General features: G+C 42.7%; 1 protein-coding gene across 2 annotated transcripts in view; it reads left to right on the top strand.

The window, feature by feature from the left end:
* Window positions 1–25,877, top strand: part of slco4a1 (solute carrier organic anion transporter family, member 4A1) — a 39,234-nt gene extending 13,357 nt beyond the window's left edge. For both annotated transcript variants that reach the window (XM_029435500.1, XM_029435499.1), the window contains exons 4-12: window positions 413–534; window positions 731–842; window positions 3,156–3,310; window positions 4,262–4,529; window positions 5,642–5,804; window positions 23,619–23,794; window positions 24,774–24,838; window positions 24,961–25,109; window positions 25,622–25,877. In XM_029435500.1, coding sequence (XP_029291360.1) covers window positions 413–534; window positions 731–842; window positions 3,156–3,310; window positions 4,262–4,529; window positions 5,642–5,804; window positions 23,619–23,794; window positions 24,774–24,838; window positions 24,961–25,109; window positions 25,622–25,792 — 1,381 coding nt within the window. In that variant the 3' untranslated portion in view covers window positions 25,793–25,877. The remainder of the gene's footprint in view (window positions 1–412; window positions 535–730; window positions 843–3,155; window positions 3,311–4,261; window positions 4,530–5,641; window positions 5,805–23,618; window positions 23,795–24,773; window positions 24,839–24,960; window positions 25,110–25,621) is intronic.
* The last annotated feature ends 385 nt before the right edge of the window (window positions 25,878–26,262 follow it).

Raw genomic sequence — 26,262 nt, 5'->3', positions numbered from 1 at the left:
AGTAATATGAAAAGCAGTGGCAAACAGAAAAAGAAGACAAAAACCAAACAAATCTAACGTATAATGATAAATTATATCCTTCGTCACTGTCCGCCATTGTCTGCTGTGAATGTTGTTCTGACTCCCGCATTGCATTGTGGGATATTAATGTTTGCGTACTGTAATATTTCACCGGAATTAGTCGGCAATTTGCATACTATTGGTTTCATAATAAGGTTTTCGGACATGCTAACATCTCACATACTGTTTTAGCGTACTAAATAGCATGCTAGTATGGAATAGTATATAACCAGGTTAGAGTAGAATGGAATAGAATAGAAAAGTCACACCATACAACATAGTGGACTAGAATTTACAGATCAATCTCAGTAAATGTCAAGGGAGTCATACAATGTGTGTTTTTTTTTTGCAGGACAGAGATGACTCCGGAGAACCCTCTGTGGGTCGGGGCTTGGTGGATCGGCTTCCTCGCAGGAGGAGCTGCAGCTCTGCTGGTAGCATTCCCAATCCTGGGCTACCCACGAGAGCTTCCGGGTACCACTCCTGTCCACTGCACATACGCACACACACTCAGACACACACTCTCCTGCACCATGAAGGCAGTAAAGAAGCTAAAAAATATTCACATACAATTTTTTATCATTTTAGCTCGAGGTAGAAACTGTTATATGGTAATGTCAAATGTCACTCAGTCTTACTTCCTCTTCCTTTTCCACTTCCTCTCCTGCAGGCTCTCAGGAGTATGTGGCCATGCGGGTTTCTGAAGCTCACCAGCTTAAGGATGGAAGCCACACCACAGCCTCAGACCCTCAGTTTGGCAAATCAGTCAAAGACATGCCAAGGTAGTGCACTACCCTACCCTTTCATAAATCACAAAAGTAATACATGGGAAATGTTAAATATCCCAAAAAGGAAACTTGCCTGTTAGCTTAGAGTGAGTAATTAGATATTTAAAAAGGATGTGGATAGTTGAGGTGATTAAGATACAGTTACTTAAGATACTGTTTAATGAATATTGTAAGTTTTTCAGGCTCTATAATCAATGTGTTGGCGATTAGTTTGATGTGTGTTTGGAGTTCTTGTTGTTACTTTTTATGACAGTCGATAGAGCTGCAGACTAACAACTTTGTTGTTACACTTTTATTACTGCTAGTACCAGGGCTGTCATTTGTTTTGCATTGACCGTGAGACACATGTTCATTCTCTCACGTAATGAAAAACAAACGTATAGCTGATAACGTTGCGGCACCAAAATAGATAACAGACAGAAAGACAACACATAGCAGCACAGTGTAAGAGCTGCACCGCATAACACTGCGGTAAAGTGAGTTTGTTTGCAAAGCCCTGTCAGCATGTCAGTGAACCGGCCCTTGAATTTTGACTTGTGTCTATTTGTGCTGTTACTGATTTAAAAATAAAATAATTTTAGCCTTTATTTATACAGGTAACACCGACAGCTGATTTCTCTAGATTTTTTTAATGAGTTTAAAATGTCCCAGGGGTATCAAGCTGGACAGCGTAAGTTATCGGATCTAGCGAACCCAGGTGCAGTATTTCCAATAATGAAAACAATTCCAACAATATTTGCATGCGACAACCACCCATTATGTTCAAGGCCCAGTGTGGATGTCACACCACCGGTGGTAACCAGCCGCGGGCGTAAGGAGTCTGGGTTGCCAATAGCATAGCCGCCAAAACTCCATGCCACGACAAGGCAGAGGAGCACGGGAAAATACACCATCGTAATAATCAGAGGGAAAGAGCGGGGGAAGACTACTCAGCAGATACCTTCCCCTGATAGAAGGGGCCCGGACTGCTAGCCTTGCAGGGTCGGAGCCGGCGTTGACAGCTGGCAGTATCCTCCGATAACCACGTCCTGCTAGCTCCAGCTGTTAGCTCCGTTCTCCGGTGCGGGGAGAATGGCGATGTGAACCGAAGCTGAAACAAACGTTCCCTCGTCCTCTCTTTCCAAACGGGCCAGACCGGTTATAAAACCCACTTGAAACAGGGATAAATTCGCAAGTATAGTTGTAGCTTCTGCTGCGTTATATCCTAGGTTACCTGTGCCGAGGTAACGTTAATACCTCCCTGGACAACACAAGTGGACTGACAGCCTTGACCCATAGCGTATGGAGGAACATTTGACTATTTTAATCCGAAACTGTTTTAGTTCATTTATGAAATGAGAAACCTACTTGTGCAACGTATTAATAAAACTCAAAGCCTGGGGCTAATGAGGTAGCCCAAACTTGCATCCTATTATTACAGAGCTTCTCGAGGTCGACATCAAAGGCAGGAAAACAAATATCCTTGCGGGTAGTGACGTTAGGTGAGAAATGAGAGGGAATCTGAACTACAAAATCAAAAACTGAAATAAATACTTTCTAAGAATCCTAATGGGTTCCCCAAGATTACATGAGTGGGAATCCTCGGTGGGGGATCAAGAATGCCCGTCAGTACTGTGATTAAAGTAGCTGCCATTTCTCAATGTAATTCCATGTGTAATGTTAGCGAGCCAGAGCCGGCAGATCTATCAACGTGAGGGTACAGTAGGAGAAACATTCTGGAATGAGTGCCAAATACAAATTCACCTGTAAAAAATAATATTCATTGAGTAAATCTTTAGTAGTAACCAGCAAGTTGCTCTATTTCATAATACTGAAAATGTCCATATATTAGCTATCATGACATTGTGATTGTATGTTTTCTAACTTTAAAAAACTGTAAACCTTTCTATTGTGAATAAATTAAGAATGCTGGCAGGCAACAATCATTCTGTTATTGATAATGTGGTTACAACAATCCTTCCAACAACAGATTCAAATACAGCGGGAATAAATGTCACATTGTCAGACATGAGTTTTACAGATGAGTGACAGCCCTGCCTCTTTTCAGTTCAAAACTGTGTTTACTACAGTCTCAGCAACCACAGTGTGATGCCACTGCTGTAGCACTGGGGATTACAGGGACAGAGTAAGGCGATAATCACGGCACATTATGTAACATGGCGATATATCTTTGGATGTAGTGCTGTGTTTATCTGTATTAGGAACGTCTCCAGGCTGTTGAGATCAAAGCAGTGTGGTTTAATTAAAAAGCAAGCTAAACTTTATTATACTGTCGCCTATTACTCTCTTCTCTCTTTCTCTCTCCAGGTCTGTGCTGCTCCTCTTAAAGAATCCCACTTTCCTGTTCCTTTGCTTGGCTGGGGCTACGGAGGCAACCCTCATCGCTGGCATGTCCACCTTTGGTCCAAAGTTCTTGGAGTCACAGTTCAGTCTCAGTGCATCAGAGGCTGCCACATGGTTCGGTGAGTGATTGATAATAATAATAATAATAATAATAATAATAATAATAATAATAATAATAATAATAATAAGTCCAGAGCAAACCCAAATGATCAGATCTGTCAACTCAGTATATTTCTTTTATTTCTCATCCATGCTAAGACATTTATTTAAATGCCAAGATAGACTTTTGCTATTTACGACTCTGAACCTGTACTTTATTCTCTGTCAAGAAAAAGTGTCTTATGCAATGTACTTTTACTGAATTTACTGTCATTCATGCAATATATATTTTATTAATTGATCCTGAGAGATGGACATTAAAAAGAGACTTCATAGCTTAGTCTTTCACTATCATTAAACAATGAATTTATCTTGCACCAGCCAGAGGACTGCCTATTGTTCAGACGGCCCATTACTCCGAAACCCTAATAGTCTGAAAAATGAAAACTAATATCCAGTCTGGAAAGGTCTGACGACGTCTTTCTGCATAATAATTTGCCTTGTGCTAATGTTCATTCCAGGGAGAGTGTGTATTTTTGGAGCAATGGGCCTTCGGAACAATGGCCGTTTGTTTACGGTGTAACGGGCTGTGGGACAAATGGGCTTTCGGTCCAATGGTACATTTTTCCAGCTAATGGTGTTGGGCAGACGGAACAATGGTATGGTGCAACTTGCCAAGCCATGAGAATCTTTCATGAGATACAGTATCTTCAGTACAAAGTGGAAGTTTTGCCTCGAGTCTGGAGCTGCAGGAAAGCTAATGCAGTGTCCACAATGACGGGAGAGGGATTGTAAGTCTACTCAGTCAATATCATAACAATTTACCCAAATTCATGTCTTCAAGTACAGAATCTGGCCACAGCAAAACTTCTTACCATTTTTTGTTTTGAGGTGAATTTCCCTTTAAGGGCCTTAGATTGGAACTGCAGCGTGACTTCATGTGTATTTGTGCTGTTCTCCCCCCCCCCCAGGATACATGGTGGTACCAGCAGGTGGTGGTGGCACCTTCCTGGGCGGCTACATCGTAAAGAGATTGAACCTGCGCTGTCGAGGCATCATTCGTTTCTGCATGGTGTGTGCGGTGATCAGTCTGATCGCCATCTTCATCTTTCTCATCCACTGCCCCAACGTGCCCATGGCTGGTGTCACAGCATCATACCAGTACGATCTGATGGAGAAACACCAAGTGGACCAGTACAAAGACCTGTATGACGAGCCCAAGCTGCGCTTTAGAAACAGGTGGGCAGTGTTTGTGTTAGTGCCTAATGTTGGTTTGTCTGTTGACTAAAACATTATTTATTTTTTTAGTTACATATTGTTCATTTGACTTTAGTTTTGGAAAAAGTCAGTGAGCAGGACTAATCATTTGTTCCAAGTGTTTTGTTGTAACTTCTTTCAGTGGGGTTTGTAGAACCGGTAAAATTATCAAACATTGTATTTCTGAGGATACATTTTACCAATTAGGGGCATTAGTGTTATTCTGCAGATGCATCCAAGTTAAATATATCTTTGCATTAACTTTAATATTGTTATGTCTCTGCAGCAGGGACAGCTGTGGCCGGAGGCTTTATGTGTTTGGGTTGTCTGTCTGTCGGCCGGTCCCATTCTCGTAAACCTGGTATCTCAGGAACGCCTGGAAGTAATTTCTTCAATTTTAGTGGCATAAACAGCAATTTGGCCACTCAATTATGAACTGATATCAATCTGGTGGTCAAAGGTCACCGTGACCTCACATTTTGTCCATAACTCAATAATTAATATGCTAATTTTGGAAATTCCACACAGATGTCTAATAGGATAAAATGAGAAAGTGATGACATTTTGAACAGACATGGATGTAATCTGAAACTTGACTGGTTTGTGGAGACGTGTGATTGTGAGGCATTAATTCTAGTTTATCATTGTTTTCAAAAAGTCTTAACATTTTTATAACTCCTGTAACTCCTTTATACTCAACAATACCGTTTGCTATTGAATCAAAGTGCTTTGCAAAGGAAGTTCCTTAACAATGAATAGAATAGAAGTTGATGGGAAGTGCTGATCTGTCTACAAATAAACATTTCACTTTCACTTGAATTATCTAAAGATTGTTTTTAGTTATAATCTTGGAGGGAAATTAGAGGTATGTTATGTGGTAAATATAGAAGCCCCATACCTTAGCATATCACCAATATGTATTAACAGCTTTTTAATGTGCTTCAGAATATGACCATCATGATGACTTAGTCTCTTAGGAAAATACTTGAGATAGATTTTGAGAAGTCATGAGAAAGCAAATGTATTCTCTGTCTGTTTTTGTCCGTCTCCCTTTCCCATCTCTTCTCTGTCTGTCCTTAACCTCATGTCTGCAGCTCTTCTTTAGAGGAGAACCTGACCGTGGGCTGTAATGCAGGCTGTGGCTGTGTCAGAGAGCTGTACAACCCGGTGTGTGGGGCAGACGGTGTGATGTACTACTCCCCCTGCCACGCTGGCTGCAGCTCCATCAACCACACCGAACGCTCCACAGGCAAACAGGTAGTGTACACAACCTCTGACTAGAGGGAAATTACACATGATTTACATGGATCTGAGGCAGTTTGAGGCGCTTCAGAGCACTCAAGGAAGAAAGCACAAATCTAAGCCTGTAAGGGTGACATCATTTCCTCCCAATGTTTCCTCCCATATGCTGAATCTTATCCCCTTTGCAGAAAATAATACTTTTCTCTGCATCTCATGTCAAGACATGTTGTAAACTTCCCAGCATACGGTGCTTACAAGCATACATTCATTTAAATAAATTCAATGCATTTATAGTCCTTTACATCAGCGGTCCCCAACCTTTTTTATGCCACGGACCGGTTTCATGTAAGACAATATGTTCGTGGACCGGGGGGGGAATAAATATGACGAAATAAAATGATACGGCCGGCATAAAAACAAATATAAAGTGCATAAAAAACTCACCATTACGCAGAATTAGTGGGAGCCCTGAGCTTGTGTCTCTGCAATGAGCCGGTCAATTATTCACCAATAGTAAAAGGTTTCTTCGCCTTAGCTATACGGTTAGTCACTAAGTCACTCGCAAGTGTTGATGTGGTGACCATCAGTAGTTGTTTATGTCCTTCTTGTTCATGGTTTTTTTCTTTAAAACAACTCCAAGGGCTTGTCTTTTAATGCCGGGTGCCGGCGTTATGAAGGCTTCGTTGCCTCATTTGTGAGCCTGCATATTATGCAGAGCGGCGCATGTAGCGATAAACACGTATTAAGGTGTTTATCGCTACAGGTGGACTCCTGATGTTGTCTTTTAAATGTCTCCTCATTGGGTCTTTTCTCTTTAATAAAATAAATAAATAAAATATTTTTTTATTCAATCTTTCTGTGCAGCCCGGTACCAAATGACCCATGGACCGGTACCGGTCCGCGGACCGGTGGTTGGGAACCACTGCTTTACATTATAAATGTTCATAGAAACTGAAAATGCTAAATTCTGCAGCAGAGGCAAAATATGATGTATTTTAAACTAAGCAAATTATACATTATTGCAAAGACAATAGTCTATTGTTAGACTTACGACTTAAAAGATAATAATATTTCATAATTTAATGATATTTTAATGTTATTCAGCTTTATTCATGACATCCAATTCACATAGCCAATGAGTTTGTTCACATGTACACGGGTTTCCTTGTTAAGTCGTGTCCTGGTCATAATCATATTAGGGATATAATATAAAACAAGACATGTCGTTATTTGTGTACATGCAAGACTAACATTATATTTTCTGAATATTTTTGTGGGTGTCACGCTTTCACTTATGGATGTCCACTCCTTTTAATCCAACATTTATTTAAATCGTCTTTACATTATGGCTGGCTCTGGGGACTTGGAACGTCACCTCTCTGTGGGGGAAGGAGCCGGAACTAGTGCGGGAGGTGGATCGCTACCAGTTGGATCTGGTGGGGCTTACCTCCACGCACAGTCTTGGCTCTGGAACCGTACTCCTGGATAGGGGTTGGACTCTATTATTCTCCGGAGTTGACCAAGGTGTGAGAACTCGGGCCGGGGTGGGGATACTCACTAGCCCCCGGCTGAGCGCCGCTACGTTGGAGTTTACCCCGGTGGACGAGAGGGTTATGGGGGGAAAACTCTGACTGTTGTTTGTGCCTGTGCCCCAAACCGCAGTTCGGAGTATTCGGCCTTCTTGAAGATCCTGAATGGAGCTATGAAGGCTTCGTTGCCTCATTTGTGAGCCTGCATATTATGCAGAGCGGCGCATGTAGCGATAAACACGTATTAAGGTGTTTATCGCTACAGGTGGACTCCTGATGTTGTCTTTTAAATGTCTCCTCATTGGGTCTTTTCTCTTTTCCAAAAAAGACGTTTGTTTTCCACTCATTGTTGCTTGTGGGCTTATTTTTTTTAAGTAAAGTATCACGTGACAGACGAGTGTCTTGACATGTGTCAAGAGACACAGATGCACAGACAGATGTATCCGGTGATTTTTAAAAATAAAACTTTTCAAAATAAAATATTTTTTTATTCAATCTTTCTGTGCAGCCCGGTACCAAATGACCCATGGACCGGTACCGGTCCGCGGACCGGTGGTTGGGAACCACTGCTTTACATTATAAATGTTCATAGAAACTGAAAATGCTAAATTCTGCAGCAGAGGCAAAATATGATGTATTTTAAACTAAGCAAATTATACATTATTGCAAAGACAATAGTCTATTGTTAGACTTACGACTTAAAAGATAATAATATTTCATAATTTAATGATATTTTAATGTTATTCAGCTTTATTCATGACATCCAATTCACATAGCCAATGAGTTTGTTCACATGTACACGGGTTTCCTTGTTAAGTCGTGTCCTGGTCATAATCATATTAGGGATATAATATAAAACAAGACATGTCGTTATTTGTGTACATGCAAGACTAACATTATATTTTCTGAATATTTTTGTGGGTGTCACGCTTTCACTTATGGATGTCCACTCCTTTTAATCCAACATTTATTTAAATCGTCTTTACATTATGGCTGGCTCTGGGGACTTGGAACGTCACCTCTCTGTGGGGGAAGGAGCCGGAACTAGTGCGGGAGGTGGATCGCTACCAGTTGGATCTGGTGGGGCTTACCTCCACGCACAGTCTTGGCTCTGGAACCGTACTCCTGGATAGGGGTTGGACTCTATTATTCTCCGGAGTTGACCAAGGTGTGAGAACTCGGGCCGGGGTGGGGATACTCACTAGCCCCCGGCTGAGCGCCGCTACGTTGGAGTTTACCCCAGTGGACGAGAGGGTTATGGGGGGAAAACTCTGACTGTTGTTTGTGCCCGTGCCCCAAACCGCAGTTCGGAGTATTCGGCCTTCTTGAAGATCCTGAATGGAGCCCTGCAGGGAGCTCCAGTAGGGGACTCCGTAGTCTTGCTGGGAGACTTCAACGCACACGTGGGAAACGATGGAGACACCTGGAGAGGCGTGATTGGGAGGAAGGGCCTCCCTGATCTAAACCCGAACGGTCGTTTGTTGTTGGACTTCTGTGCTAGTCATGGAATGGCCGTAACAAACACCATGTTCGAACATAAGGATGCTCATAAGTGCACGTGGTACCAGAGCACCCTAGGCCAAAGGTCAATGATCGATTTTGTAATCGTATCATCTGATCTGAGGCCGCATGTTTTGGACACTCAGGTGAAGAGAGGGGCGGAGCTGTCGACTGATCACCATCTGGTGGTGAGTTGGATCAAGGGGTGGGGGAAGATTCTGGACAGACCTGGTAAACCCAAACGGGTAGTGCGGGTGAACTGGGAACGTCTGGAGGAAGCCCCTGTCCTGGGGATCTTTAACTCACACCTCCGATGGAGCTTTTCAGACATCCCTGTGGAGGTTGGGGGCATTGAACCCGAGTGGGCGATGTTCAAAACCTCTATTGCTGAAGCTGCGGTGATGAGCTGTGGTCTCAAGGTCTTAGGTGCCTCAAGGGGCGGTAACCCTCGAACACCGTGGTGGACCCCGGTGGTCAGGGAAGCCGTCCGACTGAAGAAGGAGTCCTCCCGGGTTATGTTATGTTATGTCCCGGGAGGACTCCGGGAACAGTTGCAGGGTATCGAAGGACTAGAAGGGCAGCAGCTTCTGCCATGTCAGAGGCAAAGCAGCGGGTGTGGGAGAAGTTCGGAGAAGCTATGGAGAAGGACTTTCGGTCGGCACCAAGGTGCTTCTGGAAAACCATCCGGCACCTCAGGAGGGGGAAGCGAGGAACCATCCAAGCTGTGTACAGCAAGGGTGGGACCCTGCTGACTTTGACTGAAGGTTATCGGCCGGTGGAAGGAGCACTTTGAGGAACTCCTGAATCCGACTAACACACCCTCTATGGTAGAGGCAGAGCTGGAAGCTGATGGGGGATCATCGTCAATTTCCCTGATGGAAGTCACTGAGGTAGTCAAACAACTCCACAGTGGCAAAGCCGCAGGGGTTGATGAGATCCGTCCAGAAATGCTGAAGGCTTTGGGTGTTGAGGGGCTGTCTTGGTTGACACGCCTCGTCAACATTGCGTGGAAGTCTGGGACAGTGCCTAGGGGTTGGCAGACCGGGGTGGTGGTTCCCCTATTTAAAAAGGGGGACCAGAGAGTGTGTGCCAACTACAGGGGTATCACACTTCTCAGCCTCCCTGGTAAAGTCTACTCCAAGGTACTGGAAATGAGGGTTCGGCCGGTAGTCGAAGAGGAACAATGCGGATTCCGTCCTGGTCGTGGAACAACGGACCAACTCTTTACTCTCGCAAGGATCCTGGAGGGTTGCCTGGGAGTACGCCCATCCGGTCTACATGTGTTTTGTGGATCTGGAGAAGGCGTATGACCGGGTCCCCCGGGTGTCACTGGATCGGTTCGCAGCCGAGTGTGAAGCGGTTGGGATGAGAATCAGCACCTCAAAATCTGAAGCCATGGCTCTCAGCAGGAAACCGGTGGATTGCCTACTCCAGGTAGGGAATGAGCCATTACCCCAAGTGAAGGAGTTCAAGTACCACGGGGTCTTGTTCGCGAGTGAGGGGACGATGGAGCGAGAGATTGGCCGGAGAATCGGAGCAGCGGGGGCGGTATTACAGTCACTTTACCGCATCGTTGTGACGAAAAGAGAGCTGAGCCAGAAGGCAAAGCTCTCAATATACCAGTCGATCTTCGTTCCTACCCTCACCTATGGTCATGAAGGCTGGGTCATGACCGAAAGAACGAGATCACGGGTACAAGCGGCCGAAATGGGTTTTCTCAGACGGGTGACTGGTGTTTCCCTTAGAGATAGGGTGAGAAGCTCAGCCATCCGTGAGAGACTGTGAGTAGAGCCGCTGCTCCTTTACGTTGAAAGGAGCCAGTTGAGGTGGTTCGGGCATCTAGTAAGGATGCCACCTGGGCGCCTCCCTAGGGAGGTGTTCCAGGCACGTCCAGCTGGGAGGAGACCCCGGGGAAGACCCAGGACTCGGTGGAGAGATTATATCTCCTCACTGGCCTGGGAACGCCTCAGGATCCCCCAGTCGGAGCTGGAGGATGTGGCCCAGAGAAGGGAAGATTGGGGTTCGTTACTGGAGCTGCTGCCCCCGCGACCCGATCCCGGATAAGCGGTAGACGATGGATGGATGGATGAATGGATGGTCTTTACATTATACAGTTTACAATATACACTTAGCCTACACTACTGAATGTACTGCTTTGCTCATTTTAATGCAGCAAAATGAGTAAAGCAGTTTAGATGTGTTGGACAGCTGAATAGCTCTGCATTAAGAAAAAATTATATGATATACTATAGGATAGTACAAACAATATTATATTATATAATTTAGCTGTTGTCAGTCAGTTTAATATAAATATAGGACTTGTTCTGCCTGGGACGTTGTGGTAGGTCAGCAGCTCAATCAAGGAAAGTGCCAACAGGTGTGGCTCGTTATGTGCTCTGAGCAGGGAGGGGCTGGACTCTGTTAATGAAGAACAATCTCGTTTTTGAAGAATCTTTATTAATTAAAATATTAACTTCACAAAAATGTGAGAGATATTCCTGAAATTAGATACAGATAATTGTCAATAAGAATGTCTCTAATAACATAACTGTCCGTAACGTAACATTTCCACATCCCCCCTTGCTTTTTAAGTAAAAGCCAAAAGTCATCAGACCCACTTTCCCGTTTCGGGTTCATAGTTGCGCTTAGGGCGACACACACGTGGAATGGTAGTGGAGATTGCCTCTGGGACTGGCGCCAGAAGCGTTACAAGAGCAGTGCTTTTGGGACAGGAAGTAGCCGATGCCTTGTTGGGACCAATCTGGGCGGAGACAGGTCCACTTGGAGACTTCAAAGATTTCCACACCAAGACGGATAGCCTCTACGATCAAGACTTTGGATGAGAGAAAGGCCTCATCTAGATCAGGTGTCCATTGGAATTTTTGCCTTGGGCTCAAAAAGGGCTTAAAGGGAGCCACGGTGTCGCGTAGCTGGGCATAGTTGGAGACCTGATTGACCAGCCAGAACCAGCTGCGTATGTCAGTGGTAGAAGTTGGGGTGGGGAAGTCGCGGATGGCGTTCAGATACTTGGGCAGCGGTGCGATTGACGACTCAGAGACCCGGAAGCCGGCGAAATCCACGGTTCTTTGTCCGAATTGGAACTTGCCGGGATTCAGCACGATTCAGCACAAGTGAATGGTTCGCCACCAGTGTTCGTGCAGGTCCTTGTCATAGTGAATAGTGTCGTCCACACACCTCTCCTTTCGATCGAAGTTTGTTAAGATAGCGTTGAAACGGCGGTTGTAGCCATCGCCTGAAGAAAGGAAGCCTTGCGGGGCTCTGGTGTAGCGCCATCTGCCGAAAGGAGTGATAAAGGTGGTCAGGTGGCGATCAGACTTGCGAAGAGGGACACTGTGTTATCCATTCCAGGCATCGGTAACTGTCTTCCATGAGTCTTTGGGGATCCGACGAGCAAGGTGGAAAGATGACTCTGAGGCGAAGGTCTCTCTTTTGCAGTGTTTGTTTAATGGGGAGAGATCGACTGTTCGTTGAGGAGTGCCGTCGTGCTTTCGTGTGACAACCATGCGGTGGCACCAAGTCATGGGCTCACCGTATGGCACTTTCTCGATGACTCCGAGAACTTCGTCCCTTAGATCATAGGTCTTTGTGTACCTGCTTCTGCCAGTGCAATGGCAGAAGCAGGAGGCTGGCGTGTGAACATACTTGGGCGTCGCATCGTCATTAAGATGAATCTCAACCGGGGGTCCCGCCATACAGGGGAGGGGCCGGTGGGGACATGTGTTGAATATTGAGGAGGCGAAATGATCAAGCAGCCAATCTTTCATCTTCTAATTGTTCTCCGGGATGCACTCAAATGGCAGTGTTGGCGGGTCATCAGGGACTACTGACCGAGGAGGGCAGGAGCATGGTGAGTCTTGGTCGGTACGTGCAGAGGCACATCCTGCGTTAAGTGCTCGGATGTTCTTGTGAGTGCTAGGTCTGGCAATCTGGGGCCGAGCTTCATGTAATTCACAAGCAGCCAACTCGTCGCTTACGGACGGAAAGCTAGGCGACATGATAGGTAGAATCCCTGACAAGAGTTACTGACGTATACCATGGTGGCGCAAGAGAGCGGCTTCCCACGTGCAGATTTGCCATGCAGCCGCGCAAGTACTGCTCCGGCAATGTTGATGGGAGACTTGTTGGCTACCGAGAGGTCTAGAGAGACGGGTATGAGGTCCTTCATGGAGAAACCCATCGCTAGGAACCCCTCCATTGACCAAAGGCAAGATTGCGCGTCAGAGTCGGCCAGAGCTGTGATAGTTGATGGCAAGATTTTAGGACACTAGCGGCTGAAGGAACGGTAGTCTGAGGAGTCTACAGACAATGTGAGCTTGACCTCCGGATGGCTGAGGGCCTTTACTTTCTGCCATTCGCCTTTGGTGAATATGTGGTGAGGGAGCCTGGTTGTAGAGGGCCACGGTCCCTGTGATGTGACGCCACGCTGTGTCGCCCCACGGTGAGCTTTCCGCCGTGCCAGGGGATGCTTCATCTAGTCGTCGGCAGCCCCAGTCAGTGACGTAACTTGGGATACTATAGAGCCCACTTCAGAAGCAGTAGGCGCTTTGTAGTTGCGTTTTCTGCGGCGCTGTGTTCTGTAACAGTCGATACAGAGTCGGTGAGGCCGGGTGTTCCATCCTTTAGCGCCTTCTGAGTACAGTGAGTAAAGTTTTTAGCATTCAGGGCAGGGAGCAGTCTCGCTTCGCTGCGACGTAGGAGGCGGTTTCGTTGGGGTGGCTCTTTCGCGTTTGAAAGATGAGATACCTGACGTTCATGCTGCAGTAGGCAGGGCATTGCGTGCCATTTCCTTAGACTTGACGAGCGATACCACGTCGTTTACTGCTCGTGTAAGGATCAAGTCGGCACCTAGGATCTCACAGCGGATGTCCAAGACGGAGATCCCGGAAATGAGTACGTCACGGATTATATGCTTCGTGAAGTCGACGTCTGTCCCGCAGCTATGGCACTTGGTGGTGTATGAGCACATCTTTGCTTTACCACGCACGCGTGCTGCGAACGATCTGACAGGTTCATCGCGCCCCTGTTGCATCTGAGTCATCTCGGCTCGAAGGACGGCGGTGGCAACAAGGATGACGACGAGCGTTCTCATGGCATCCAGGACTACTGTTGGAGCTTTAGAAGTGATGTCCTGATCCATTTTAAGTAGGTTGTCCCCTAAAGTGTTCCCGGCACATTGGAAAAGCTGAGCTGATACTGACCCTGGAGAGAGCTGGGATCCACAAGCAATTCCACATTACAACTTTCATCTTATTTAATTTTAAATTAACTGAATCTACAGGTGAGTCAAGTTGAGGGGTGGGCGATACTGCAAAATTTGGTATCGATCCGATACCAAGTAAATACATCGCCAGTATTGCCAATACCGATACCGATACTTTTTACTTAGAAAAGCAGCTTATCTACTTTCGTGTAGAGGAAAGCAATATGTCAAAATATATGAAGTGAATGCATCATCAATATGCAAATTTGAATGAAAATAAAACATTTGAATTGTCATGATCATAATAAAACAAAAGACAAAGATTGTAAGCAAATAAAAAAATAATTGTATTAACTAACTCAATATTTGCAATTGTATCAACAAGATCAATTTGCCAACATGAACTGAGAACTGAGAAATATTTTACATTTAAATTGTACTTTTTCAGTTTAGAGTTTTGTTCCGGTTTTGTTTATAACAATATCAACAATATAACAATATCAAAAATATAACAATATAACAAAAAAATCCCTTTCTCTACACACAATTGTTTGTGAAAAATAAAGGCAATAGTGCAAATAACTAAACAAAAGCAAAAACTACTATTGGCTCTCATTTACGACCTTTGGCTTTTTGCCCCCAAAGCCCTCCTGTGTCCAATGAATTATCCCCTGAGGTCCCCTATTGGGCCCTGTGCCTGTGTTGAGAACTACAGATTTATAGGTTTTTGTGCAGGAACAATAACATGTTTACATTTTTCCCTTTTAATGCACTTCTTCTCTGACTTACTAACTGTCCTGCTTTAGAGAAAATCCTTTCTGCAGGTACAGATGTTGCAATTACTCCAAGGTGTATCTTGGCAAGCTTGGCCACCAGAGAAGTGGGTCTCCATTCCGTGGAATTGGCTTCTTTTCTGAGTACCGGCGCATTTCAATAATGGCATCAGTGGCAGTTGTGCGATGGTGATGGGATGCAAGGACTTGAGAGTCAAACTCTGTCCATATCCCACCTTTTGCTGCAGGTAGGGATGGATAATCCCCTATAGGGGAGCTTGAGGTAGTTGCAGGAGCCATTGCTGAGACCCTGAAGGGGCTGAGGTTTGGTTCACTAATTGTATTTCAGTGATGAGTCGTTTTTTCACAGCTTCAACATTTGCCATGTCACGGAACCCAAAGTTTTAAAATCTTGTGTCCAGGTAGGTGCTGACAGCAAGACCATAAAAGGTTTCAATGCATCTGAAACGGTGCTGGCATTGTGCTGACAGCTCAGAAGCTAGCTTGCTACCTTGGCACTCATGAGATGCAGCTGATCTCAGAAGTAGTGTAACCAGGGGAATCACTTTTGAAACTGAAACATGTTTTTCAGTTGATATCTCTCTTGTTACTTCTTCAAATGGTCTCAGGGCATCAATGGAGAGACTAACCATGGACCAATCTTCCTCACTCAAGCACAGTGAGCTCTTTCCAAGAAGACAGCTTCCTTTTGCTCAAGTAGTCTCTCGAACATGTAGAACACAAAATTCCACCTTGTTTGAACTGATTGTATTAGTTTGTGTTCTGGAAGCTTCAGTTATTTCTGAATTTCTTTGAGCTACTCTGTTGCGTTTGTGCTGTGGTGAAAGAAAGCTATAATAGCACTGCACCTCTGCTGGATGTCAAGAAGATCAGGGAGAGCCTTAATGGAGTCTTTTACCACTAAATTTATGGTGTGTGCAAAACATGGATAATGTGCCCAACCTGCTTTGCGCACAGCAGCAACCATATTTGCACCATTATCTGTTATTACAGCCTGAACCTTGGCAGTTATGCCCCATTCATCAGTGATTCTTTTTAATTCAGAGCAAATGTTGTCAGCACTGTGTTTTCCTGAAAGAATATTGGTTTTGAGGACATATGCTTGCATTTGCCAGTTCTCATCAATGATATGGCATGAGACAGTTAAATAAGCCTCTGTGGCTCTTGATGTCCACATATCAGTTGTGAGAACAGCACTGTTTGCAACATCCAGGGATTTTTTCACTTTTGAGTGACACTCTTCATACAGTGGTGGTATTTTCCCTGCCATTCATTTTTTCCTACTTGGATGTAGCGATGATCAATTATCAGTTTACAAAATTCCTAAAACCCTCATCTTCAACCACAGAGAGAGGTTGTAGGTCCTTTACAATCATGTCAGCAAGGCTCCTTGTGATATCTATGGCTCTTGGGGAATCACCTAGGTGAAATAACAAAATAATTAACTCTATAACCTGCATGTAGCCTAAATATAGGAATATTAATGTTCCTTTGACAGTTAACAAAAAATGGTTATTATATTCAGCCAAATTCATATTTCAGGTTTGAGGTATACATCTAGGTATGTCTTTTTCAGTGAAATAATTCATTTAGATTGGCTGAATAGTATATTATATGAATAATCTGAAGTCTGAATAATCTATATATAATAGTCTGCAAAAATTACAACTATAATGACCAATTATACTTTGAAAAATAACATTAACTAATGTTGGGGATGACAAAATCTTACTTTCACTTCTATAAATCAGCTACCTGGGTATTGGTCATGCTGAAAGGCCTCTGCCAGTGACTTCTGTCTCGGTGCCGGGGGTCTGGTTGTGGTTGGGGCCGGATTCCCCTTCTCCCTTTGGCGTTTATTTTGCAGCTCGGAGTTCTCTTTTGAGTGTATTTTTAAATATTTGTATAAGTTTGTGGTGTTGCCACAGTACCTTCATTTTTTCCTGCAAACATCGCAGCTTGCAGTATTTTGGTCTGCAGCTGTAAACTAAGACCAAACGGCGCTCCTCTTCCTCTCTGCCATCATACAGCTAGCAGTGTGAGGGCGCTGCTGCTGAGTGATGTCACGTGACTGACTGCACGCCGACAAGGCGGCAACACTCACAGTAGGGGAGGGGGAGGAGGGGGAGGGGCAGAGTGATAATGATAAGCACGGAGTGAGTGAGAGGAGCGCTGTTAATACTTACTTAGTTTGCACATGCACAACCACGCTGATGTAACGGAAGTTGTGTACTGAACGTAGAGAAGAGAAACTGAAACTTAAGTATCGATACCGATACCTGACGTTGGTATCGATACATCGATATTTTAGATCGATCCGCCCACCACTAAGTCACTTTCACATAGCCGTATCCCAGTTATGAGTCTTATTCCAGTTTTGATCATATTCAGGATGTGCTGTTTGCATGAACCATAAATTCCTGGTAATTTATGTACACAGTCGTGGAAAGTAACTACTAATACTAATAACTGCTCATGTAGTTACTGGAGTATTTTCATTTTATTCTTTATGATTTATGAAAATAATATATTTTTACTGGTAGTATTTATCTGACAATTTAAATTACTTTTCAAATTAGGATTTAGATTTTAAAAATATGATACACGTTCAACAAAATGCATTATTAAAGATTAAACCAGTAGAGTAACTGTTTGAGGCACAAAGAGGTAGATTATCCAATTTATTACAACACAGTAAGAAAGTCTTTAACATAAATACTTTGTCTATCACTTTAGGTAAAAACGTTTTTGTTATACAACAGTAAAATATGAACAATCTAATTTCATACCATATACAATAATATATCACAAATGCAGGCCTTTTTTCTGCAGAATGAGTACTTTTACTTTTGATACTTTAAGTACATTTTGCTTATAATACTTCTGTACTTTTACTTAAGTGAGATTTTAAATGTGGGACTTTTTACTTGTAGTGGAGTATTTTGACATTAATGTATTGGTAGTTCCTCCACCATTGCCTGTACCTGCAGTGAACTGTGAGCAAATTAACCCTGTGTCACGCCTGGGGCGTAGAAAAGTGAGCACCAACTCTACAAGGGCCGCCTATATTGGATTTCTTCTCTACGTGTTTACATTGTATTTAGCTTATTCTTCAAGCATGTTTTTACTTTTGGGGTTTGATTACTTTGACTACTCTACAATGAGTTCTGAACTCCTTTCTTATGATGAGGTTCAGATGTGGAAAGTCGAAGCTTTGAAAGAATTTTGCTGCAAGCGGAATTTAAAGGTTTCAGGAACAAAACTCGAGCTTATTGCCAGGGTGTTTGCTGCATCAGAGATGGGCATTGAGGAGCAGCTAACGAAAGAATTTCAATCACAGAAAAAGAAAAGACTAAGCTTTTGGTTATGCCGAGTGGCGTTTCAGTGCAAGATCCCTTGACATTGCAGGATGGCTGGGTCAGTGAAAACAACAGCATGATTTCTTGGCCGCCGATATGCCTCAGCGATATAACATTATTTTTAATGTCTGACCACCCAGGGAACGATGTCAAATCAAATCAAATTTATTTGTATAGCCCAATATCACAAATTATACATTTGTCTCAGTGTGCTTTACAGACTGTACAGGTTACGACATCCTCTGTCCTTAGACCCTCGCATCGCACAAGGAAAAACTTCCTAAAAGAAACCCCAAAATTAAAGGGGAAAAAATGGAAGAAACCTCAGGGAGAGCAACTGAGGAGGGATCCCTCTCTCAGGACGGACAGACTGTGCAATAGATGTCGTGTGTACAGGATAAACAACATAGTACAAATACAACATTTGACAGAAATTATGTTGTGTTGGAAAAAAAAGAAATAGAAAGTATGGATGAATCCAGGAAAATGTCAATAAGGCTTCCCGGTGTCCAGCAGGACCAGGTCAGCAGGCGCTGTCACGATTCATGATCCTGACGTAAACTTTATCAGTGGCAACCTGCCACATGAGAGACAGACACTCCGGGGATGATACCCCGGATGGTGAGTTAGTAACATACATTTACATAAATGCATACAGATAGAGAGGGAGAAGAAGAGAGAGGGAGGGGAGGAGAGAGGAAGAGAAGGAAGAGAGCAGGGAGGTGTCCCCCGGCAGTCTAAGCCTATAGCAGCATAACTAGGGGCTGATCCAGGGCAAACCTGAGCCAGCCCTAACTATAAGCTTTATCAAAAAGGAAAGTCTTTAGCATACTGGAGCCTGTGGAGAGTGTGTCTGCCTCCCGAACACAAACTGGAAGCTGGTTCCACTGGAGAGGAGCTTGATAGCTGAAGGCTCTGGCTCCCATTGTACTCTTAGAGACTCTAGGAACCACAAGTAACCCTGCAGTCTGGGAGCGTAATGCTCTAGTTGGTTTATAAGGTACTATGAGATCTTTAAGATATGCTGGAGGCTGACCATTAATTGATTTGTAAGTCAGGATAAGGACTTTGAATTCTATTCTGTATTTTACCGGGAGCCAGTGCAGTGCAGCTAATACAGGAGTAATATGATCCCGTTTCCTTGTTCTAGTCAATACACGTGCCGCTGCATTTTGGAACAACTGAAGAGTCTTAAGCGACTTTTTGGGACAACCTGATAACAATGAGTTGCAGTAATCCAGCCTTGAAGTAACAAATGCATGGACTAGTTTTCTGCATCATTTTGAGACAGGATGTGTCTTATTTTTGCAATGTTACGTAGATGAAAGAAGGCAGTCCTTGAGATTTGTTTTATGTGGGAGTTAAACGACAGATCTTGATCAAAGATGACGCCAAGATTCCTTACAGTGGTGCTGGAGGCCAAGTTAATGCCATCCAGAGCTTCTATGTCATTAGAAAATGCGTTTCGAAGGCGTTTAGGGCCAAGTATAATAACTTCAGTTTTGTCTGTGTTTAACATCAAAAAGTTGCTAGACATCCAAGTTTTTATGTCCTTAAGGCATGCTTGAAGTTTAGCCAATTGATTGGTTTCATCTGGTTTAATTGATAGATATAATTGGGTATCATCCGCATAACAATGAAAGTTTATAGAGTGGTTCCTTATAATATTGCCCAAAGGAAGCATATATAAGGTGAATAGAATCGGTCCAAGTACAGAACCCTGCAGAACTCCAAGACTGACTTTGGCTGTCATGGAGGATTTATCGTTAACAAGTACAAATTGAGATCGCTCAGATAAATAGGACTTGAACCAGCTTAGTGCGGTTCCTTTTATGCCAACACAATGTTCCAGTCTCTGTAGTAGAATGTCATGATCAACAGTGTCGAAAGCAGCACTGAGGTCTAACAAGACAAGAACAGAGACAAGTCCTTTGTCTGATGCCAATAGAAGGTCATTGGTAACTTTCACCAGTGCCGTCTCTGTGCTATGATGAACTCTAAATCCAGATTGAAAAACCTCAAATAAACTATTATTATGTAAAAAGTCACTACAACTTTTTTGCGATTGCTTTCTCAAGGATTTTAGCGAGAAAGATTAGGTTAGATATCGGCCTATAGTTGGCTAAAACCTCTGGATCAAGACCAGGCTTTTTAAGAAGTGGTTTTATTACAGCTACTTTAAAGGATTTTGGTACGTAGCCAGATAATAGAGACAGGTTGATCATATTTAATAACGAAGTGTTAATTAAGGGTAAAACTTCTTTAAACAGTTTAGTTGGAATCGGGTCCAAAAGACAGGTTGATGGTTTAGACGATGAGATTGTTGAAGTTAGTTGGTTAAGGTTGATTGGAGTAAAACAGTCTAGATATATTTCAGGAGTTACAGATGTTTTTAAAATTCCAACAGTTGAAGTTAAGTCATTACCAATTGAGGTCAGGAGGAGATTAATTTTGTCTCTAATAATTATAATTTTATCGTTAAAGAAACTCATGAAGTCGTCACTACTGAGAGATATAGGAACAGAAGGCTCTGTAGAGCTGTGGTTCTCTGTCAGCCTGGCTACAGTGCTGAAAAGAAACCTGGGGTTGTTCTTATTTTCTTCTATTAAGGAAGAGTAATAAGCTGCTCTGGCATTACGGAGAGCCTTCTTATACGTTTTAAGATGATCTAACCAGACTAAACGAGATTCTTCCAATTTAGTGGAACGCCATTTACTTTCAAGATTTCTCGACTTTTGTTTTAGTTTGTGGATTTGTAAATTAAGCCATGGAGCTTTCTTTTTCTGTTTTATGATCTTCTTCTTTAGAGGAGCGACAGAGTCGAGTGTTATTCGCAGTGAGGCTGCAGCGCTATCAACAAGATGATTAATTTGGGAGGGACTAAAGTTAGCATTGGAGTCCTCTGTTATATTGATATTGAGTCCTGGTATTGAATTATAATCACTTCCTTAAATTTAGTCACAGCACTTTCAGATAAACATCGAGCGTAGGATATTTTGCCTACTGGCTTGTAGTCCAGTAACAGGACTTCAAAAGTTATTAAAAAATGGTCTGATAAAAGAGGATTATGTGAACACACTAATAAACTTTCAATTTCAACACCATATCCCAGAACAAGGTCCAGAGTGTGGTTTAAACAGTGAGTTGGTTCATGTACATTTTGACTGAACCCAATTGAATCTAATATTGAGATAAATGCATTATTAAGGCTGTCACTATCAACATCCACATGAATATTAAAGTCACCTACAATAATTACTTTATCTGTTTTAAGGACTAAATTTGATAAAAATTCTGAGAATTCAGATAGAAATTCAGAATACGGACCAGGAGGGCGGTACACAGTAACAAATAAAACTGGCTTTATTGTTTTCCATGTTGGGTTTGAGAGCGTAAGAACAAGGCTTTCAAAAGAGTTATAGTTTAGTTTAGGCTTAGGATTGATCAAGAGGTTTGAGTCAAATATGGCCGCAACTCCACCTCCTCGGCCAGTACCTCGAGGAATGTGAGTATTAATATGACCAGGAGGAGTGGATTCATTTAGACTGACATATTCTTCATGTCTCAGCCAGGTTTCAGTGAGACAAAATAAATCAATCTTATTATCTGATATTAAATAATTTACCAATCCAGCTTTCGTTGATAAAGATCTGATGTTTAAGAGCCCACATTTAATTTTTCGATTTAGTTGTACTTTTGCAGCGGTGGTGTTTATTTTAATTAGGTTTTCATGTATAACTCCTCTTCTGTTAACCATAGACTTGATTAGGTTCAGTGGTCGTGGGGCAGACACAGTCACTATGTCGAGTTTCATAAACGAACTTTGAATGAATACAAAGAAGGCAAAGCATTTAGACTGTTTGACTCTGGCTGGTTGAAACAAATATCTTTCAATCCACTACGGAGAGACTAGAGTTCAGGATCAGGGAATTCATTTGATGGTTTTCCTTGCATGAAATCCGCGAAGATTTCTTGGGCTCCCAAGACTTCTCATTGTAATGCTGTCTCTTTACAGCTTTGGTCCATGCTAGCCTTCTATCAAATCAAATCAAATCAAATCAAATTTATTTGTATAGCCCAATATCACAAATTATACATTTGTCTCAGTGTGCTTTACAGACTGTACAGGTTACAACATCCTCTGTCCTTAGACCCTCGCATCGCACAAGGAAAAACTTCCTAAAAGAAACCCCAAAATTAAAGGGGAAAAAATGGAAGAAATCTCAGGGAGAGCAACTGAGGATCATTGTTCTTTAGTGCTGATGGAAATGGAAATAGTTCGAACGGGGGCTTGCAGTCGCAATTTTTGCAATCGTAAAGCTCACAATGAGATTCTGCCCATTTATTTAGCTTTCTCCCACTGTTTGAACATCCTTTCACCACACAATTTCGGTGTCCAAATCCCATAACTAGAAGAGCGATGATTACACACTAAAAACTAGCCAAAAGTAAAAACACGCTTGAAGAATAAGCTAAATACAATGTAAACACGTAGAGAAGAAATCCAATATGGCGGCCCTTATAGAGTTGGTGCTCACTTTTCTACGCCCGCCACACCAGCATGCATTGCGATTCCACCGGAAGCCCGAAACTCCGATTCCATGTATACTCTCAACTTGAGGTATTAAAGGTATGAAATGTAATATTTCCGTATTAAAATGTGTAAAAACGACTAGACATGTTATATATTTTTTTGAGGTGTATACTTGAGTTACCACTAATGTTTCCAACAATTTTCAAACCCAGAGAAATCTCTGAATGGCCCATGTAATGGCGATGTGTCCCCTTTGAACATGTGTCAGCGTTGTGGTTGTCTGCCGCTGTCTTTTTACCCAGTTTTATAGATCTTGGTTATTTTTAACTGCAAAACCCCCTTCTTTTCATGTACACAAGCGATATTGTCATATACATAAACTATATTGTTTTTGTCATTATTGTTTTAACTTAAATTGTATATAGCACTAAATTGTATATAGTACTCTTTTCTTCAAAATATGTTATATATTTTATTTTATTTATTTTATTACAGCTGAGCTTGACATGCTGTCTCTCTCAGACACATTTCATTATACCGTTGACCCTGTGTTAACTTACATATGACAAATGAAACTTGAAACTTGAAACTGAACGAATGTTAGCGGCAGCCTAACAGCTTCGGAGAAACAATCCGGGTTCTGTTTGTGTTTGGGAGGAGGACACTTTGTGGATAATTTGGCTCCCGGTATAAACTTCCTGAACGATGAACACTGAATGAATCCTAACGGGGAGAAGCGGACTGCAGATTTTTAGAAACATTGCTGCATAAATGTGCACATTTATTCAACTCCTTAATTCTTTAAGATACATAGAAAACTGAGTAATGTTTTAATTTTATGAACATGAGCAATACTAATTGAGTATGTTTATATGTTATATGTGTGTTTTAGGTGTACTCTGGATGTAGCTGCGTGGTGGGGAATGTGTCCAGGGGCGAGGAGAGCTTCGCTGTGAGAGGAAAGTGTGGCAGCTCCTGCCACCACATGCCAGCCTTCCTCTCCTTCCTCTTCATAGTCATCTCCTTCACCTTCCTCTGTAGCATCCCAGCACTCACCGCCACGCTCAGGTGGGCGGACACAGTGAAACCTTGCAAAAAGAAAAAATAATGCTCGTACTGTAGATTCTGGCACTGTTGAGTTTGTTCTTGAAACTAACAGAAGAAATACCTCTTATCACTGCATTATTGTGACCACTCAGTAGGATCACATCTTTATTTTGTTTTGTTTATGTTCATCTACTTGTTTTGTTATAACATGTACACAGCTGGTAACTACCTCTAGAAAAACCTTTAAAAATGATATGCCCCTATGAGCTATAATGCTGGCATTACATGTGCCAGCATTATAGCTGTATTATAGCTAATTATTATTAGTGTGCTTTAAAATAATTTCAAACATCTCATCATTTACCTCATTTCGGGCAGCTGTTTTCAGTTGAAAAGCTCTAAAACGCACTGTACACTTCCTGTTCAGCAGCAAACAGACACAGTTAGTAGCCGACTGGTGCACTTATGGAGCATTTAGCAGCTAAAGAGAAAAATATTTCCCTCAGGTGTTGGTGGAGACCAAACGGAGCTAAAAGAGGTCTCGAAATGTTGCTCTGTGTTTACAGCTGGTTTCACCTGCCTCCAAGTCACAAAATAAATACTAATTACAGGTATAACCTTCAACAGTTTTAGTAGGATTGAAGATCCTAATCTTATCTATCCTACTGGCCACTTGAAAAAGCTATAATTTTGTATAGATTTTGCTTTTAGAAGGAAGGAAATTATGAAAATGGCGATTGAAATCTGGGATTTTGCCACTGAATGAATGTCATTGCATGCTGTAAAGGGGATACACACAAGTCCCTTTCTCTGCTATTGTAGAAACTATGCTGTGAGATTTTCACAATCTCTAAACTCAGTATGCCAATAGATGGCAGTACCTGTGACAGCAGGAGGCAGAGAGTCTTATCAAAGCAGTGATAAGAAAGTATCAATTTATATCGTAATGAGGTTTGAAATCCATTATGCCTGCTTGTCTGACTAACTGTGTGTTGTGTAGGTGTGTGCCAGACAGCCAGAGATCTTTTGGACTGGGTATCCAGTGGATTGTGGTGCGCACATTTGGTAGGTCCACTGTATTCTTTCTCTTAGTTCACTTTTAACCTCTGAATCACAACCGGAATGGATTAATTCTCTCCACACAGATGCCATGATCTTGTACAATATGTGTTGCTGTTTCCCCACAGGTGGTATTCCAGGACCCATAGCATTTGGCACTGTGATTGACATCTCCTGCTTACTGTGGCAGGATAAGTGTGGCGAGCAGGGCTCCTGCTACCTGTATCACAACTCAGCCATGAGCCAGTACACACTAGTAGCTGGCATCATCTATAAGGTAATACTAATACACATAATAACAGGCCATTTTATATTCAATCTTTAGAAAGAAATGTTCTTGAAAATATATGCTTGTGAGGTAAGATATCTCTGCTTCATTTAAAAAGTGAATAACAATGTTTTGTCGCTTTAGGGACTGTAAGCTCATTGTGTGTAGGGGGAGGGGGAGTGCTTGTTTGACGTTTCTCCTTGCTTCAGTCTTTATGCTATGCTAAGCTAATAAACGGCGAGCTCTAGCATCATACTTCAAGCACAGACATTAAAGTGGTATCGATCTTCTAGTCGAACTCTCGGCAAGAAAGCAAATAATTGTACTTCCTAAAATGCAAAAAATATATATTTTGTATATTGTCAACATATACAAATGTTGATGCTTATATGCAAGCAGACACAGCTGCTGCACTGTAAAGATAAAACGTGTAGAAACAAAACTACACATAGGACTGTTCGTGAATTATTTTCTGTGTACCATTCTGTGTACTATCATCTGTCCCCCTCTTATTTCTTTAGGTTTTGGGGATAATCTTCTTCTTGTTAGCCAGCATCCTGTACCAGCCTCCTCCTGAGTCGCCTCAAAGCAGCTGTGAGAGCACCGACCACGGAGTAGGACTCATGAGCGACCTGCCTGTCAAAGACCTGCCTGAAGACGGCGTCATCGTCAACTTGCACGCTAGGTTATGACGTCAGAGACCCCCCAACCACTGAAAGTGTGTGTGTGTGTGTGTGTGTGTGTGTGTGTGTGTGTGTGTGTGTGTGTGTGTGTGTGTGGGTGGGTGGGTGGGTGTGTGTTCTGCTTAGCGCAGTGTGTGTTTGGGTGGTGCTTCCTTTATACGAACAGCCTTCTCTCAGCCATAATGACACCGCCCCCAACATACACATGTGTGCATGCAATGACACAAATGGACAAGATTAGACACAGAAACTCAAACAGCCCCAGGATGCCTTCATGCACACACACACACACACACACACACACACACACACACACACACACACACACACACATAACATGATGCAGACTTCTAACATGCTGCTCTCTTGAAAGAAAATCCTGATGTGAATACACATGTGTGTATCTGAGTGTATGATTTGATAAGGTGGTGCCCAGTGCGTTCTCACTCCCAGCTCGTCAAATACAGCAGCTTGCTCAG

The sequence above is a fragment of the Cottoperca gobio genome, chromosome 7 (assembly GCF_900634415.1).
Source record: "Cottoperca gobio chromosome 7, fCotGob3.1, whole genome shotgun sequence".
In the NCBI taxonomy this organism is placed as follows: domain Eukaryota; kingdom Metazoa; phylum Chordata; class Actinopteri; order Perciformes; family Bovichtidae; genus Cottoperca; species Cottoperca gobio.
The sequence above is the reverse complement of the archived record's forward strand: the minus strand, read 5'-3'. Positions and strand labels throughout refer to the sequence as shown.